This window comes from Euprymna scolopes, chromosome 46 (genome assembly GCF_053919585.1).
Source record: "Euprymna scolopes isolate OS-2025 chromosome 46, ASM5391958v1, whole genome shotgun sequence".
NCBI classification, from domain to species: domain Eukaryota; kingdom Metazoa; phylum Mollusca; class Cephalopoda; order Sepiida; family Sepiolidae; genus Euprymna; species Euprymna scolopes.
The window spans coordinates 41,586,087-41,602,192 of NC_136527.1; the positions used below are offsets into that span (position 1 = coordinate 41,586,087).

A 16,106-nucleotide genomic window follows, 5' to 3' on the forward strand; every position below is an offset into this window, starting at 1 on the left:
AAAAAGAATATAAAACGAAAAATACATATAAAAAGTAGTGTTAATGAAGAAATGTAGTATTGGGAATCCCAGCTTAACTGCTATCTAGGTAGTTTAGAAATAGAAAGTTATGTAAGCATATTTTGATTTCCCATCAGCGAGTTAGCAGGGTCAGAAGGTTAGGTTTGACAGAGGCATTCAAACTCAAGTCATCCTTGAACGACCTAGATAGAATGCACCAGAAAGTAAGGGGTGATACGGGAATTGTGGGTAAGCTTCCGATTGACAACCACATGGGCTGGGAGTTAGTCTAAGCAGCAGATGAAGCAGACAGAAAATTGGGTCCTCGACAATCAGGGTCCGAGATGATAAGCTTGCCTTGAATAAAAATTTGAAGCTTCAAATCCCATCTTGTTGTTCATTAATGAATCTGTCTGCAGCAGTAAGTACCACTCCCCAGCAAGATGGCAGACCAGCGACCAGAAGATATCATCCGCTGGCCAAAGCAACCAGGTATATTCACACTACATTGTGCATACACGTCTTAGAAACCTTCCAAGGCAAAAGAAACTGTGTAAGAATGAGAACACACGCACATATAGCAGTGGACTTCACATAAGATACGTAAGATCACACACACACACACACACACACGTATATGTAAAAACAGTGATGAACGTTAAAGTACTCGTAACAAGAAAACGTAAAAGTAAACGATTAGTAAAAGCAAACGTTTAATAATAATAAAGAATAAATAATAAGCACATAAACTGAAAGACGAGCACACACACACACACACACATATATATATATATATATATATATATATATATATATATATATATATATATATATATATTGTTGCCTACATAACCCCAAAGCGAAACAATGATGAGGCTAGCCAATACCAGATGCGTAACTATTTGGGGAATGCTAGGCGTCGCATGTGTTGAAAACAATTCTTGCATCTAGTATCACGGTTAGGCCACTATAGGTGAATAAAGAAGATATTGCAAAAAAAAATCATCGTATTTTTTTAGCAAAATGCGCAGTTATTTATTACTTTCTTTTCTTTTATGGTATCGATTCTTAAAAGGATTTAAAAGCACTTAAAAGCATGGTACATTAAAAATGAAAGTTTCAGCTTATCATTTTAAGCATATTTGTGCCCACAAATACAGAAGGGGTTGTAGACAATATATATATATATAATATATATATAATATATATATCGATTATAAAAAAGTACGTCATTATAAAATTCATTCTTCACTTCATAATCGGTGAAAATTACGTATTGATTGGATAATTACTTGATTTTTGATAGATTTTTAAAGTATACTTACTCTCTCTTTTTGTTTTTGTTTTGCCCGTACCGATTTTTTTTGTTTTTTTTTTACATATTAAAATATAAAAGTAACTGAAACAATTATGATTTAAAAGTTAATTAAATTTTTTTGTACACGACAACTTTTACAATCTGTTAATATTGAATAAAAATGTGAATTTTAATTTCAAGGATTTAGTTAAGATTTTTAAAAAAAACTTAGTTTTAGGAATTTAAAATGGGTATTTCGTAGAATAAAAACTAATTTAAAAAGAAAAATAATACAAATTATGATATGGAAAATTAATAATAGAAGAAATTTTGTCGGTTAGCTGACTCCATATTCACAAGAAACTTAGGTCATCTTTTAACTCTGATCTTTTTAATATTCACGGTTTTCCAAAGGAACCTGAAATATCAGGGTTTTTTTTTTAAATATTAAAAATACAGTTTAACAGATTTAATTAAAAATTATTTTAGATGTCAAATAAAATAGAAAAAATGGCTTTCAATATTTATTTTAACTGTAGAAATTAATTTCTTTCAACATTTGTACAATTTAGATATTATGCTTATCCCCTTCACAATAAATTAAACACGAAAATATCTTATTTTCTGTTTCAGAGGACAAATGTAGATAATGTGCTTAGTCTGGCAACTTCCTTCGAATTATACTTTCTTCCAATTCCAAAATCGACCTACAATATAAAGTATTAAGAACTAACGACAAAAAATAACGCATGAATTTCTGGTTGCTTTTTTATTGATGATAACACCTTCACAACTTTTTTTTAAAATTCAACTTTCATATGTTTTCGACTATGCTGAATGAGAAAATATCATTTAAATTTTGCAGAGTATTTTTGGGGATATAAAGACCTATATTATACACTATAATTCAATGGCTTCCATGTATGCGTGTGATAAATTAATCTACTTCTCTGCGACTGCCAACTCCCACTTTTTTAAATATAGTATTTGCGGGTGATTATGCTGACAACGAATATCACAGTTACATTTGGGGCAAATATCCCCTCCTCATCAAATGGAATGTTTATTGCAAAAGCCATTCCTTTAAGAATTTCCAGAATTGACATAGGAAGGGTGAGGTTATATTATTTTATTACTTTATTAAGCTAAAAAGAACGCCGGCAAAACAAAATAAGGGAAAGAAAGATGGCCGATCGCTGCTACTACTGTCTCCCAGAAGGAGAGAGAAACAGGGGAGGTAATTCGGGGTAGGGAAGAAAAAAAGTTCTTTTATTTTCAGGTCATTCTCCGCCGCCTAAGAAAGTCCAGTATCACAAGGTTCTTCCAGGACATATTTTCGGACAGCTTCTGCTCAAACTGAAAATAGAGAAAAGGAACAAATTCAAAGCTGGTAATTTTCAGCTAAATATGGAGGTTTGCGACGAACTCGAGACGAGCGTCTGGGATTTAATGCATCAGCATCTTCAAGGGAAGTTCTTTGCAAATCATCCAAATGTGAACGGCGAGGAGATGTAGGAGTGCCAGTTTTGGGGGCATAATTTTCGATGTCTGCCAGAGTATTAACAGCAGAGTCTTTAGTGACGCTTGGTGGAGGAGGATGATCAAGGCTAGACTTGATAGAGTCCTCCGTAGCAGCAAGTTCCAGCTGTGAATAGTTGTTTTTGTCACCAAGTGGTGCAATATCGCATAGTTCGGATTGACATCCAGAATTTTCACTGTCTCAACTAAGGGTTCATATTTACTTCCGCGTACATGGCATCTCAGGAGCGCAGATTTTGATTTGGCTAACCAAGTTGGTATAGAATTGCCAGACGCAGATTTCCTTTAGAAACTAAACAGACGTTCATGATGATTTCGTTATATCTCTCCACTTGGCCGTTGCCTTGTGGATTAAATGCAGTTGTTCGACTGGTAGCAATGCGCCGAGAGAGAAGGAATTCCTTGAGTTCCTCGGACATGAAAGCAGTGCCTCGATCCGAATGTATGTATGAAGGGTTTTCGAAAATAGAAAATAGACTGGTAAGGTGTTCCTTGACAGTTGCTGCCAAGACATCTGCACAAGGGTAAGCAAAAGGGAAACGGGAGTATTCGTCTACTACAGTTAGCAAAAATCGATTTCGAGAATTTGTTGGCAAAGGTCCCTTAAAGTCTATATTTAACCTCTCAAAGGGTTGACTTGCTTAATGAGCGTTTGAGGCGGAGTTTTAACAAATCTAGGCTTTATCTCAGAACAGATCTGGCATGATCTGGTTACCCCTCTTACATCATCTACGGAGTATGGCATATTCTTGCTTCTAACAAAGTGTACCATTCGGGTTAGTCCAGGGTGACACAAATCTCTGTGCAGAGCGTATAGTTTCTTGATAGAAATTGTGGCTGAGCAAATTCGAGATAGAGCATCCGCAACTGCATTTTGTTTTCCTGGACGATAAGTTATGTCGTAGCTGAAGCAGGCGAGTTCTAGCTTCCATCTTGTGATCTTCTCATTTTTTATTTTGCTCTTGCTTTTGGGGTTGAACAAAAAAAAAACAGATTTTTGATCCGTGACAAGTTTAAAATGCTTTCCAAGTAGTAGGTGTCGCCATTTTCGAATGGCTTCTACGATAGCGTAGGCCTCTTTTTCAACTGAAGAGTGTTTCTGTTCAGCAGACGTTAAAGTCCTAGAAAAGAAAGCCACAGGACGACCGTTTTGGGTGAGCGAGGCGGCGATGGCATGTTCTGAAGCATCTGTTTCGACCTCAAATGGTATAGTGTAGTCTTTGGCTACCAGGGATGCTTTTGCAATTTCTTTCTTCAGATGCTTGAAGGCATCCGTTTGTTCCTCGTTGAGGGGAAAGTGGGTGACCCTAGTTAAAGGATGTAGTTTTTCTGAAAAGTTTGAGATCCACCTGGAGTAGTGGGAAAACATCCCCATAGCTAGCCGAAGTGAAGTATGGTCTAGAGGTAGAGGGAGGTCCACCAATCCCTTGAGTCTGTCGGGGTCGCGTCTTACTGAACCACTGCTTATTGTATATCCGAGCAGATTCACAGAGCTAAACGATTAGTGACATTTGTTTTTATTCAGTGTCAAACTGTACTTATCCACGCTATTCATGAACTGCTTCAGATGGTTATCATGTTCTGTCTGGTTTTGGCCACAGATAGTGACATTTTCAATGTAGGCATAAGTTCCTTTGAGGTCTTCTTGCTTGATGGTGTCATCCATAACTCGCTGGAAGCTAGCTACCCCATTGGTCACTCCAAAAGGTATCTGACAAAATTGGTAGAGGCTCCCTGCAGCTTCGAATGCAGTATATTTTCTTTCTTTTGGTCTGATGGCAACCTGGTGATAGGCACTGGTTAAATCCAGAGTGCTAAATACTTTATAACCAGCAATCTCGTTTACCATGTCCTCTATCCGAGATAGGGGATAAGCGCCCAGAAGAGCAAATCTGTTTATTGTCTGGGAATAATCTCTTCTTGTGGTTATCAGGGGATATCACAAGCATTTCAGCTCACCATGGAGACTGAGATGGTTCGATAATCCCTTCCTTCAGCATGCGTGATATTTCAGATTTGATGAATTTAACATCTGGTAGGCTGTGACTCCTTGATTTTACTGCTATTGGACGACAGTTGGGGGTTAGGTTCGTAAACAAAGAAGGATAAGGGATATTATTAATTGCTGTCAATCCACAAATCGTAAGAGGGGGGACTGGTCCTCCAAAAGGTATTTTCACAGAAGAGTGTTGGCGTAGGAAATTATGTCCGAGGATGACGTCACAGCATAAGTCGGCCATAACAGCTAGTTTGACATCATCATATTTTCTTCCGCCCAGATTGAGGGATGCTATGCAATGCCCGAGAGTAGAGGACGAATGCGAACTGCTAGCCATAAAAATTTTTCTCGAACTTGCCATGGTCGACAGTCTCAGCCTTTTCACCTTATCAGGATGAATGAAGTTTTCCCAGCTTCCCGTATCAATGAGTATATATATTTTTTTTACACAGTGATCACCACTTATCAAGGCCCGGAAGCCACTCAGGGATAAGGGTTATTGCAAGTACATCACGTTAGTGAGGAGATTTTATGAAGTGTTAAATTAGGGGGGGCGGTTCATTAGGAATTTGTTAACATTAGACTTGAAGACATCCAAGTTGTAGTCCGGAGGGAAGCTGGCAGACGGAACAGAGTTCCACAGGCGTGCAGTTCTAAGAAAGAAGCTTTGCTCATGAAATCCGCGTTTTGATTTAGGCACAGATATAGAGTGGGGGAAATTTTTCACAGTGGATTCAGCTAGACGGGTGTTTTTCGTGAAAGATTGGCGAGGGGGGACCAGGGATTGGAGTTCAGACGAGCACCTGCCATGAAAATAACGATAAAACAAGGATAGGCTCGCAACGTCTCTTCTGTGGGAGAGGGGTTGCAGGGTAGAGAAAAGGGCATCCCCCACTAAACCACGAAGTCTATTTTGTACTCTGTCAAGGCATGATAGGCTATTTTTGGCAGCTCCTGCCCAGATATGGCAACAGTATTCCATCCTTGGCCGTACTTGGCTTTTTATATTATTATATTATATGTATATTAACAGACCTGCCCTTAATTTTACCACACAACGATGAGTGAGATAGACTCTCTGTAAAATTGTAAGATGGGATAGAAGCAAGAATCGATTCATCGTGATTTATAGCGGCTGCTGTAGGGGATCGGCAGACACGAGCAAAATGTCCTTTCTTGTTGCAATTCTTGCAAACGGAGATTCGGGCAGGGCACCTAAATCTATCGTGTCTCGGGTTCCCACAGAAGAAGCATTTTTGTCCCGAGGCAGCAGCTATAGTGCATCCCTCACCACACTCAGACTGGTCATCACTCTCTGTAACTTCGGTCTGGACAGTGGAGGCAGCTGCATTCAGAGAGTTTTGTAGGGAGTAAGAGGCTAATTGCTTTTGCGCCATTTCGAGGGTTAAAGCCTGGTCATACGCCGTGCTTAAATCTAGCTTCTTGTTCTCCAGGAGTCTCTGTCGTATATGATTGGAAGAAATTCCTTTGATGAAGGCGTCTCTGACGTAGTAATCCCTCGCCTGAGTAGCTGTTGCGGCTCGGAACTCGCAATCCTTGGCTAGTTTATTAAGGGCCTGTAAATATTGGTCTACACTTTCGTCCGTTTGTTGACGCCGAGTAGCCAGTAAATGTCTGCAGAATATAGTATTTTTAGGCTGCACGAACACAGCTTCGAGAGTATTCATAGCAGTGTTGTAATCGTCCATGTCTGATATATATTTGAATATAGTTGTAGAGACAAGGTTAATTAGTAAACGTAGTTTTTGTCTGTCTGTTAGAGGAGTCTGCTGCGTTTCGCTGACCGCGTCAAGAAAGATGTGAAAAAATTTTTTCCAGTAAAGCCATGTGTCTGCCGCGTCCGATTTACTGGCGTCCACATCTAGTCGGTCTGGTTTCAGATATTTTTGCATCTTTTACTTTAAGCTGAATAAATTGTTGTGTAGACTGAAGATTTATATAGCTTGTATAAAGCTTTATTCAACTAAAAAGGGCGCCGGCAAAAAAACAAGCAGAAAGAAAGATGGCCGATCGCTGCTACTACTGTGTCCCAGAAGGAGAGAGAAACAGGGGAGATAATTCGAGGTAGGAAAGAAAAAGTAGAGTTCTTTTATTTTCAGGTCAAACGGGGCCGACAGAAATAATCGAGAAATAATTTACACATTGTTCGTTTTTATCTGCATCAGTATAAACAATGGGAGTCAGAGAGTTTCTAGTTCGATGTAAATTGCAGGCATTAAAGTGCAAATTCTGGGATATCCAGGAAACGGAGGAATACCTCATAGAGCAGGTCATATCTGGAAGGAAGCACCCAGAACTTCAAAAACAACTTCTAGCGAAGGGTGAAAATATAACACTGCATGAAGCTATAAACTGTGGCAGGACACATGAAGCTTCCATAGGCAATATGAGACAACAAGCTGAACTAGACGAACGGAAAAAGCAAGAAATAGATGCAGTGCGATGCTAGCATTATAAACGATGCAGAGGCTCCCACCCGAGCGTAAAATATCCGCATGGGATACCATATGTTCAGCTTGTGAACGAAAAATCATTTGGCCAAAGTCTGCACGAACAAAACTGAAAACGCAGCAAGGTATGTGCCGACACGCACAACAGGGAAAGAAAAAGATTATAAACAGAAGTATAAAAGAACACGTACTAGCACCAGAACCACAGCAACTTGATGCACTCAATAAATGTCTCTCAGAGGGACAATGAAGGGATGTTTAACAAGTTTGAACAAATGTCTTTTTACTTTATCCAAGAACAAAGCGACAATCGAGCAGATTTTCACAAACCTCCCAGGCACCCATTTTCTGAAAGCTAAGGCTGATACAGGAGCCGAAGGCAACATACTTCCATTATGTACTTTCCAGAACATGTTTCCACACCTGATAAGTGCAGCAGGACAGCTACTCCCCGGTGCAATAAATATAATATAATGGTTCTCACGTTACCCAGCACGGATCCATTAAAATAGATTGTTCACACAAAGGGAAATGGAAGGCTCTCAAGCTCTTTGTTGTGACAAAAAAGGGCCTACTATCACAGGGCTACCTTGGACCAGAGATCTTAAACTAGTAACTCTGCACTGTGCGATCCAGGAAACTCTAGTCTCAATAAGATCTACACAGGATCTGGTAAATATGTAACCAGACCGTTTATTTAGTTTTGACAATATCAGCAATTTTAAGAGTGAATATCATATTGTCCTGAAACCAGACAACCACCCTATTATGCACAGAGGAAATGTCTCATACATATGAGAGAAGAAATCCAGACGGAGTTGGAGAATATGGTGAAACAAGGTGTTATACAAAATGGGTCAGCAGCTAAGTCTATGTGCGTAAAGGCAATGGAAAACTCCGCCCGTGTTTAGATCCGAAAGATTTAAACAAGGCTATCATGAGATGCCATTACAAGACCCCTACAAGTGAAGAACTGGCACATCTCTCTGGTGCCAAATATTTTTCTACATTGATGCCAAAAATGAATATTAGTTGATCAAACTTGATGCAACCTCACAACTGCTGAATACCTTGAACTCCCCTTTTGGAAGATTTTGTTTCCAACGGATGCAATTTGGTCTGGTGATGTCTCAGGATGTGTTTATCCAGAAGGTGGACATGATCCTAGAAAAGTGTCCTGGAACTCTAGGGCTGATCGATGGTGTCATTCTCTTTGGGGAAACTCAAGAAGAGCATGACAACAACCTTCATAACTTAATGAGAATTGCACGGAAGGAAAGACTTTGTTTCAACCGTGGAAAGTTTGCCATCAATAAGAAACAAATTCATTTTTTGGTGCAATCTACGACCAGAATGGAATGCACCTTGATCCCAGCAAGGTAACAGAATTAAAAATGTTACCCAGTCCATTGATCACCATCCACCTGCAGAGGGTGCTGGGAATCATCACATATATGGCACCTTTCATTTCACACCTGTCAGATCTCACAGCACCTTTAAGAGATCTCCTTAAAAAAAGAAGTCGAGTACCAGTGGAAAGAAAATCACCAGAGATCCCTCCAGCAAGTCAAGGATCTCATTTGCAAAGATATGCTGATGTCATACTTTGACCCTTCAAAGCAAACTGTTATCCGGGTCGATGCATCAAGTAGAGGAGTTGGTGCCGCTCTCCTTCAAGAAGGTAAACCCATTGGATTTACAACGAAGTCTTTAATAGAGACTGAGCAACTATATGCCAACATAAAACGGAGCTCCTTGCAGATATTTTTGGTTGTGAACAATTCCGGACTTATATTTATGGAGGTGCATTCCAGGTGGAAAGTAATCATAAGCCCTGAAAATGACCAGCTTAAAAAATTTGGTTGCAGTTCAACCTCGCCGCCAACGCATGCTGTAACGTTTGCAGGGATATGACATGACAACCGTATATCGCCCTGGGAAAGATATGGCACTGGTAGATGGATTCGCAAGGCTACCAAACAAAAAAGCTAAAGAAGCTATTGACTTGGCCCTGAGGGTAGATTTTGTTTCTATTTTCAACCCAAAAACTGGCTCAATTAAACCAAGCAACAAATGAGGATAACACACTATGTGAATTTAGGAAGATTATTTTAAGAGGTTGGCCCGACACACTTTAAGAAGTGAACAAAAATATGAGACTTTATTGGCCCTATCGAAAATGGCATATTATTAAAATCAAACCAAATACTAATACCCAAATCAATGCAGCAAGAGATATTACTGAAAATACATTATGGAAACCAGGAGATGGAGAAATGTAAACTCTGAGAAAAAAGTTGTGTTTTCTGGCAGAACATTGCCAGAGTGCTGACCCCCTGATGTCCCACGAAATCCTGGTGAGGCCATGGCAGATAGTGGACACTTACTTGTTTCACACTGACGGTCTCAACTTTATGCTCATTGTGGACTATTATTCCAAGTTCCTATTTGTGAGATTGCTAAAGGAGTTCTCTAGTCATGAAGTTATCAAACATACAAAGCAAATATTTGGAAAACAAGGAAATCCAGAGAGATGAGGTGACAATGGTCCACACTTCAGCTCTATTTGTTCCAAGCAATTCGCAAAAGATCGAGGCTTTGAACATCACATGTCTTCACCCAGGTTTCCGCAGTCAAATTGCTTCGCAGAGTGATGTGTCCAGGCAGTGAAATCTGCATTAAAAAAGCTGCTTCAAGTATTCGTGACTTGGACATGGTATTACTATGCCTGAGTTCGACTCCTCTAGATCATGCCATTCAATCACCAGAACTCCTATGCCAAAGGAAGCAAGCTGGGAACATATATATATATATATATATATATATATATATATACATATATATATGTATATATATATATATATATATATATATATATATATATATATATATATATATATATATATATATAGTATGCACAGCTGGTAAGATTTAATCAATGAACATCTGCTCACCAATAAATATCAAATGAAGATCTAAAGTTATTTTATAGTAAAAATGTAGAAAATGACATTTGTCAACTGATGCAGCTGATATTTCCTTGCATTGGATTATCAGAAGATGTACCACGATTAAGATTTGTCATAACTGCACATCGGACCAGCTGTATGTGTTTTAAATAAAAGAAGCAGACAAGTGGTCTCCTGCACTTTTCACAGAAATGGGCCGAGAACCAAAGCCGTACATAGTACAGACCCCTTCAGGAGAAACTCTGCGTTGACCCCTCCGGAAGCACATCACGTCCAGACGTACACCCCACCGAGGTTTCTCAGGAGCGTGCAAGAGACTGTTCATCCAGTATAGAAGCAAACAACACTCAAAGGCAACAGTCACCTGTTAACCAAATACCCTATGAGGTAACACACTAAGACAACCATACAACCACCATATCTGGATGTATTATCAAACCCCCAAGATTTAGAGATGAAACAATTACTGATTGACTTTTCTTATTTATCTTTGATTTTGTCTCATCAGTTTATAACTATTTTCCTTTTTCTATCGTTTTATCGAATTATTGAAAGAAGGGGGATGTGATATTATGAATAGTTACCTCCCCTTTGCCAACTCTATAAGGAACGGTGTTTTAAATATAGAACCACTTCCGTTTAGGCGGGATTTTTTTTCAGGACAACAAAAAAGGAACTCATATCAGGACTCCTTTAACTGTATCTCATGCGTTGTCGCCCTTCCTTTCATAAAAATGATAATATGTCAGTTGGTAGTGGAAATTTGGTAAATTGGATTACTTAAGGGGGTGGCTCATGAAGAATTTGTCGACGTTTGACTTGAAGACGACCATATTGTAGTCAACAGGAAAGCAAGAAAAAGGAACAGAGTTCCACAGCCTACGGTTCTAAGGAAGATGCTTTGTTCATTTTAACTATAAATATACGTTTTTATAATTGAAAATTATAAAAACTTTTTAATTTAAAGCAATATAAATAAAACTTATAATTTTAAACTATGAAAAACTTTTTAATTTAAAGCAATATAAATAAAACTTTTTATTTTAAACTATGAAAAACTTTTTATTTAAAGCAATATAAACATAATTTTTTATAATATTAAATTGTGAAAACCTTTTTTGTTTTAATTTAAAGCACCATAACTAGAACTTTTTTTATAATTCTAAACTATGGAAACGTTTTTTTTTTTAATTTAAAGCAATTTAAATAGAACTTATTATATTTTTAAACTATGAAAAACATTTTTTTTTTTAATTTAGGGCAATATAAATAGAACTTTTTATAATTTTAAACTATGAAAATCTTTTAAGTTTAATAATATAAATAAAACTTTTTATAATTTTTGTATTTCTTTCAAAATTAACAAAAGTTACATTTAGAAAAAGACGCCAAAAAACTGAAAAGGAACTGAAAAGGGCAAAAACATGGCCCCTAAAATCATTTTTCGACTTCAATGCCGAAATTAACCCCCACCACACCCTTCCGGATATTTTTCCGCTTTCCGATATCGAAACGGACAATCTTCTTTTCACTTTCTTAATTATATACATTTTTTCACTTTCTTACTAATATGCGCACGCGCGTAGTCACTTGACGTTTCACAAGGTGCATGAATACATGGCGGACATTTTAAATGATAAGAAATATTTTTCATAAAATAAAAAGTTTTCACTTCATTTAATAGTAAAAATATTGATGTAAGTTTTCACGAACTGTTTACCAAAGCATATTTTATGTTTTTCCTTCTTTTTGGGGAGGATAGGGGTATTCAATTATAGAGCTTGTGTAGTCTTACATGTGCTTCTGCAGTTTAATTAACCGTTTTACCATAAGTAACGCGCTGACATTTACCGAGTAGAATATTGTTTAACATTTCACAGAAATTCTGTGTTTACATTTTGGGAGGCGGTGGAGGGGAGATGGTGGATGTGTTTCGGCGGCCAACTTACTTATGGAAAAACGGTTAATTAAACTGCAGAAAACCATGTAAAACTACACAAGTTCTATAATTGAATACCCCCCACCCCAAAGAAAGAACGACAAATATAAAATATGCTTTTGTAAACCGCTCGTGGAAGCTTAATTTTCTTTAGATCAAGTAAAATGCAAACCGTAAATTTGATCAATTAAAATGCAAACCGTAAATTTGATCAAGTAAAATGCAAACCGTAAATTTGCGACGGATTTGATCATCAGATTTGTGGCTCGCAACATCGAATAACCCTAAAAAACAACAACAAATTAGTGGTCGGTGTTCTGTTATAGCGAAAGGTAATATTTACCTTTTAATTTATTTTAATAAATATTACTCTAAATACTGTTTTTAATTTGTGGTCTTTTCTTTACGTTCTTTCCTTTCACTCAAGATTTCCTGAAAATTACCCCTTTCCTCCACCAATAAACCTTACTTTTTTGTGCCAACGCCGCTGGTGGGGAAGGGGGATTCCAGTTACATGTGTCATATTTAGCCTTTGTTCGTTAGTGGAAAACGAGATGGCCGCCATTAAAAATGATAGGGATTACGTTGGATACTGAATGTCTTGAAATAGGCTAGCAATAATTATAATAAGCGATTGGTGAATGTCAAAGTCAAGTATGTGTTTTGTTTCATGAATACATTATACCAGGCATTATATATTTATTTCGGATCATAAATTTGATATTACTTATTGTGTGAAGTATGGCGAGGGTAAAAATAAAGCTGTTTGCAGTTGGATTAATTTGACATTTTAATAGCTTAATTTGTGTTAGTAGTGTTTGTTTTGTCCTATTTGAAAGCTAAATGATTTTAACTATATATTAGCTATAAACGATGAATTACATTCTACCATAAAATTATTACCAACGAGTTTTAGTGCGATTAAGTTTTATTTTGCGTATGGATGAGTGAGCTATATTTATGGATTGCAAAATAAACTTAACATACTACCTACGTATACTTTGTAATGATTAATTCCTATCGTCATTTCCAAATGCTAGTTAGTTCTCGCAAAAACGTGTTAACTCAAAATATTCATAACCTCCGAAAATTGTTTTAAACTAGAAAAATTACACTCTAATTCTTATATATTGAAACTGTACCTACATAATAATTTTGTTAATTCGTATACATTTTAGCAAGGGTTAAAGTCGTACATGTCGGCAAATGAAATATACCGTGCTGCAGATGGTGTGATTTAAAGTTACGTTCCCTAGGTAAACGCATAAAAAATGAAATTGTCACATGATATGGCAAAGAAGTATCTCATGAGGCGAGATAAGCAAGATGTCTGGTTGCCTGTGTCCCTCAGTTCCTGTCCTTAAGACTAACTTAGAAAAACTGATTGTGAAATAATTAGTTAATTAGATAGTGGTCTGTCCTCCCATGAACAATTTCTCTTTGAATAAAACCTTTAAAACCAGCAAATCTTTATTGACCGGGCACGAACTTTTGTTGAACATTAAATTAAATTAACCAAAGCTGAGTAATACAATTAGATTTCTGCAAATTTCTCAAACTTGTTGAGCCGAAATACCCAAGAACACGTGTCAAACAACAACCCTCTCTGTGCACTTGGCCAGAGGAAGTAAAGAGGTGGAAAAGAATCTTCAATAACTCACATACATACCTTTATCTCACACACATATTCTTACACTTTATCTCACACACATATTCTTACACATTTACGAGAGTCTGCTTTCTGTATAACGATTTTTAATAAAAAACATTACTAATTAAAAATAACTATTATATCCTTAGAAAATTGTAGATATGAAAGTTTTTTTTATAAAATTATGTTTTCCTCAATTTTTCATTTAAAAATTCTGTTTATCTTTTAATTAGCATTTATTAACTGGTGACAATAATTTGCAATAATGTTCAATTTATTTCCTTTATAATAAATATGCACGTCACAATGCATTCTTCCTCAACTAATCAAGCAATAGTAATTGGAAAAAAGTAACTCATTTAACAAAAAAGAAGTTAAGAAATAATTTAACACCAAATTTTTTATAATATCGATGATGACATGAATAGGATCGTTTACACGACCGGTTTTGTTGATGTTGTAGTGCCCTGCTCTAATTTCTCATATGAGCAGAACAACGGAAATTAGCACAGTTATTAGTTTTTTTCTAGATAAGACATCACAGGGTGACATATTTCTAACATCGTTTAATGCGTCTCTGTTTTTGTAGAAATTCAGGAATCAAGATCATTTGGAAAACACTTTTCTTTCAAATACAAATTTCTGGTTTGCGTAAGTAAAAATCGGATCACGCAAATTATTGCAAAGTGCATGGGAAAGAATTTCATGGGCGTCTGAGCTTCTGATCTCAAACATTGTGTCGTGGATCGAAGTGATATCTTCTAAGGGGAATATTTGCCTCTTGATTTTGATAACTTTATTTAATTTCCTCAAATTCACAGCATATAAGCTGCTGTAAATTGTGGAAACCGGTTTAACACATTTAGAGTGAATCTTGCCTCATCAATTACAGACGGTGCGCAACTAGATCTAGGTCTTTTTCTACAGATTTCATGACTTATTGGAATTAATAATAACGTTTTACAAGAATAATATGTTACATCGTTTCTTTTAATTTGTGGGAATTGAAATTCCCAGGCTAACTCGATTATCGCCCTTTAACTCTGGTAATCAGTCACATAGCCACGTCACTTCCTGTTCTCAATATTTCTATCTCTTTTTGCTAGAGCCTGAACCAGTCACCACGTGACAAAACTCTCTCTGGGTTGCATGACCAGCCAGCCAACCCTCCTGACAAACCACCCTAGTCTCTCATCAAAATACTTCACAAGTAACGTTAATTCTTTCTTCTTTTCTCAACGAACTCTATATTCATTTCGTCACAAGAATATTTATGCAGATAAATCTTAATTCATTCACTATCAAATATCAGTATTTGTCGTCTCTTCACTTGAGACCATTTGCTTCAATCTCAATCACCAACACACGAGAATGGAATCGTCTATAAAACAAACAGGTCAACAAATTTCATCAAGAGTTTCCTGTGGTTTGTGTGATTTTAATTAAGACAACTGATTAATGCATGGCACTTGATGGGCTCGATTACACATTTAATTAATTTCAAACACTTTTAAATCAAGAACAATTAGTTGAGAGTTGTAATTTGCCACATGACCCATGGATATATAGATCATTACATGTGACATTTCTACTCTATCAGACCAACGGAAGTTGGCCAAAGTCATTACCTATTGAACGTCTTTTTTATTTAACATATTTTTCACAATAAACATTTATGAAAACAACAATGATAAAAGGCTAACATCTTTAATATACATTTAGATATGAATATTCGTTATAAAATATATGTTTTATTTATTAAATTTAAAAATAAAAGTAAAAAATTGTTAAAACATGACATAAAAGATGTTCTTTCGGTTTTAAAGATTTACATGAGAATAACACTCTTTGTTTTTAAAAGACAATTAAGACAATGAAAGAATTGCTATCGTTTTCACATTGAATGGAGTATACTACCGGATGCCAAACAAAAAAAACATTCACAAAATCAAACAGTACAATTTTGTGTTTGCATGTTTATCTAACGCTGATTTCATATAAACAGAAGAGCTACATTACAAAAATATTTTCAGTTTTTCTTATTTTACTTTGGAAAGAAAATTGAAACTTACATGTCTAGCATGTGGGCGTGTTAAAAGAGTCGGTCGTCTAAAAAAATAGAAAAACTAAAATTGTTGCCCATTATGGAGATGCATAAAATTTTTAAAATAGTAAAAAAAATCTTAAGACGTGACCTCAGCATAAAATAATGTATCTTCAGGTGGTTTTAAAAATTTACAC

General features: G+C 36.4%; 1 protein-coding gene across 1 annotated transcript; it reads right to left on the reverse strand.

The window, feature by feature from the left end:
* Window positions 1-5,845: 5,845 nt before the first annotated feature.
* LOC145270102 (uncharacterized) lies at window positions 5,846-6,748 on the reverse strand. Its single transcript, XM_080125704.1, has one exon. The coding sequence runs from the start codon at window positions 6,746-6,748 to the stop codon at window positions 5,846-5,848; it is 903 nt and encodes a 300-aa protein (XP_079981830.1).
* Window positions 6,749-16,106: the final 9,358 nt, after the last annotated feature.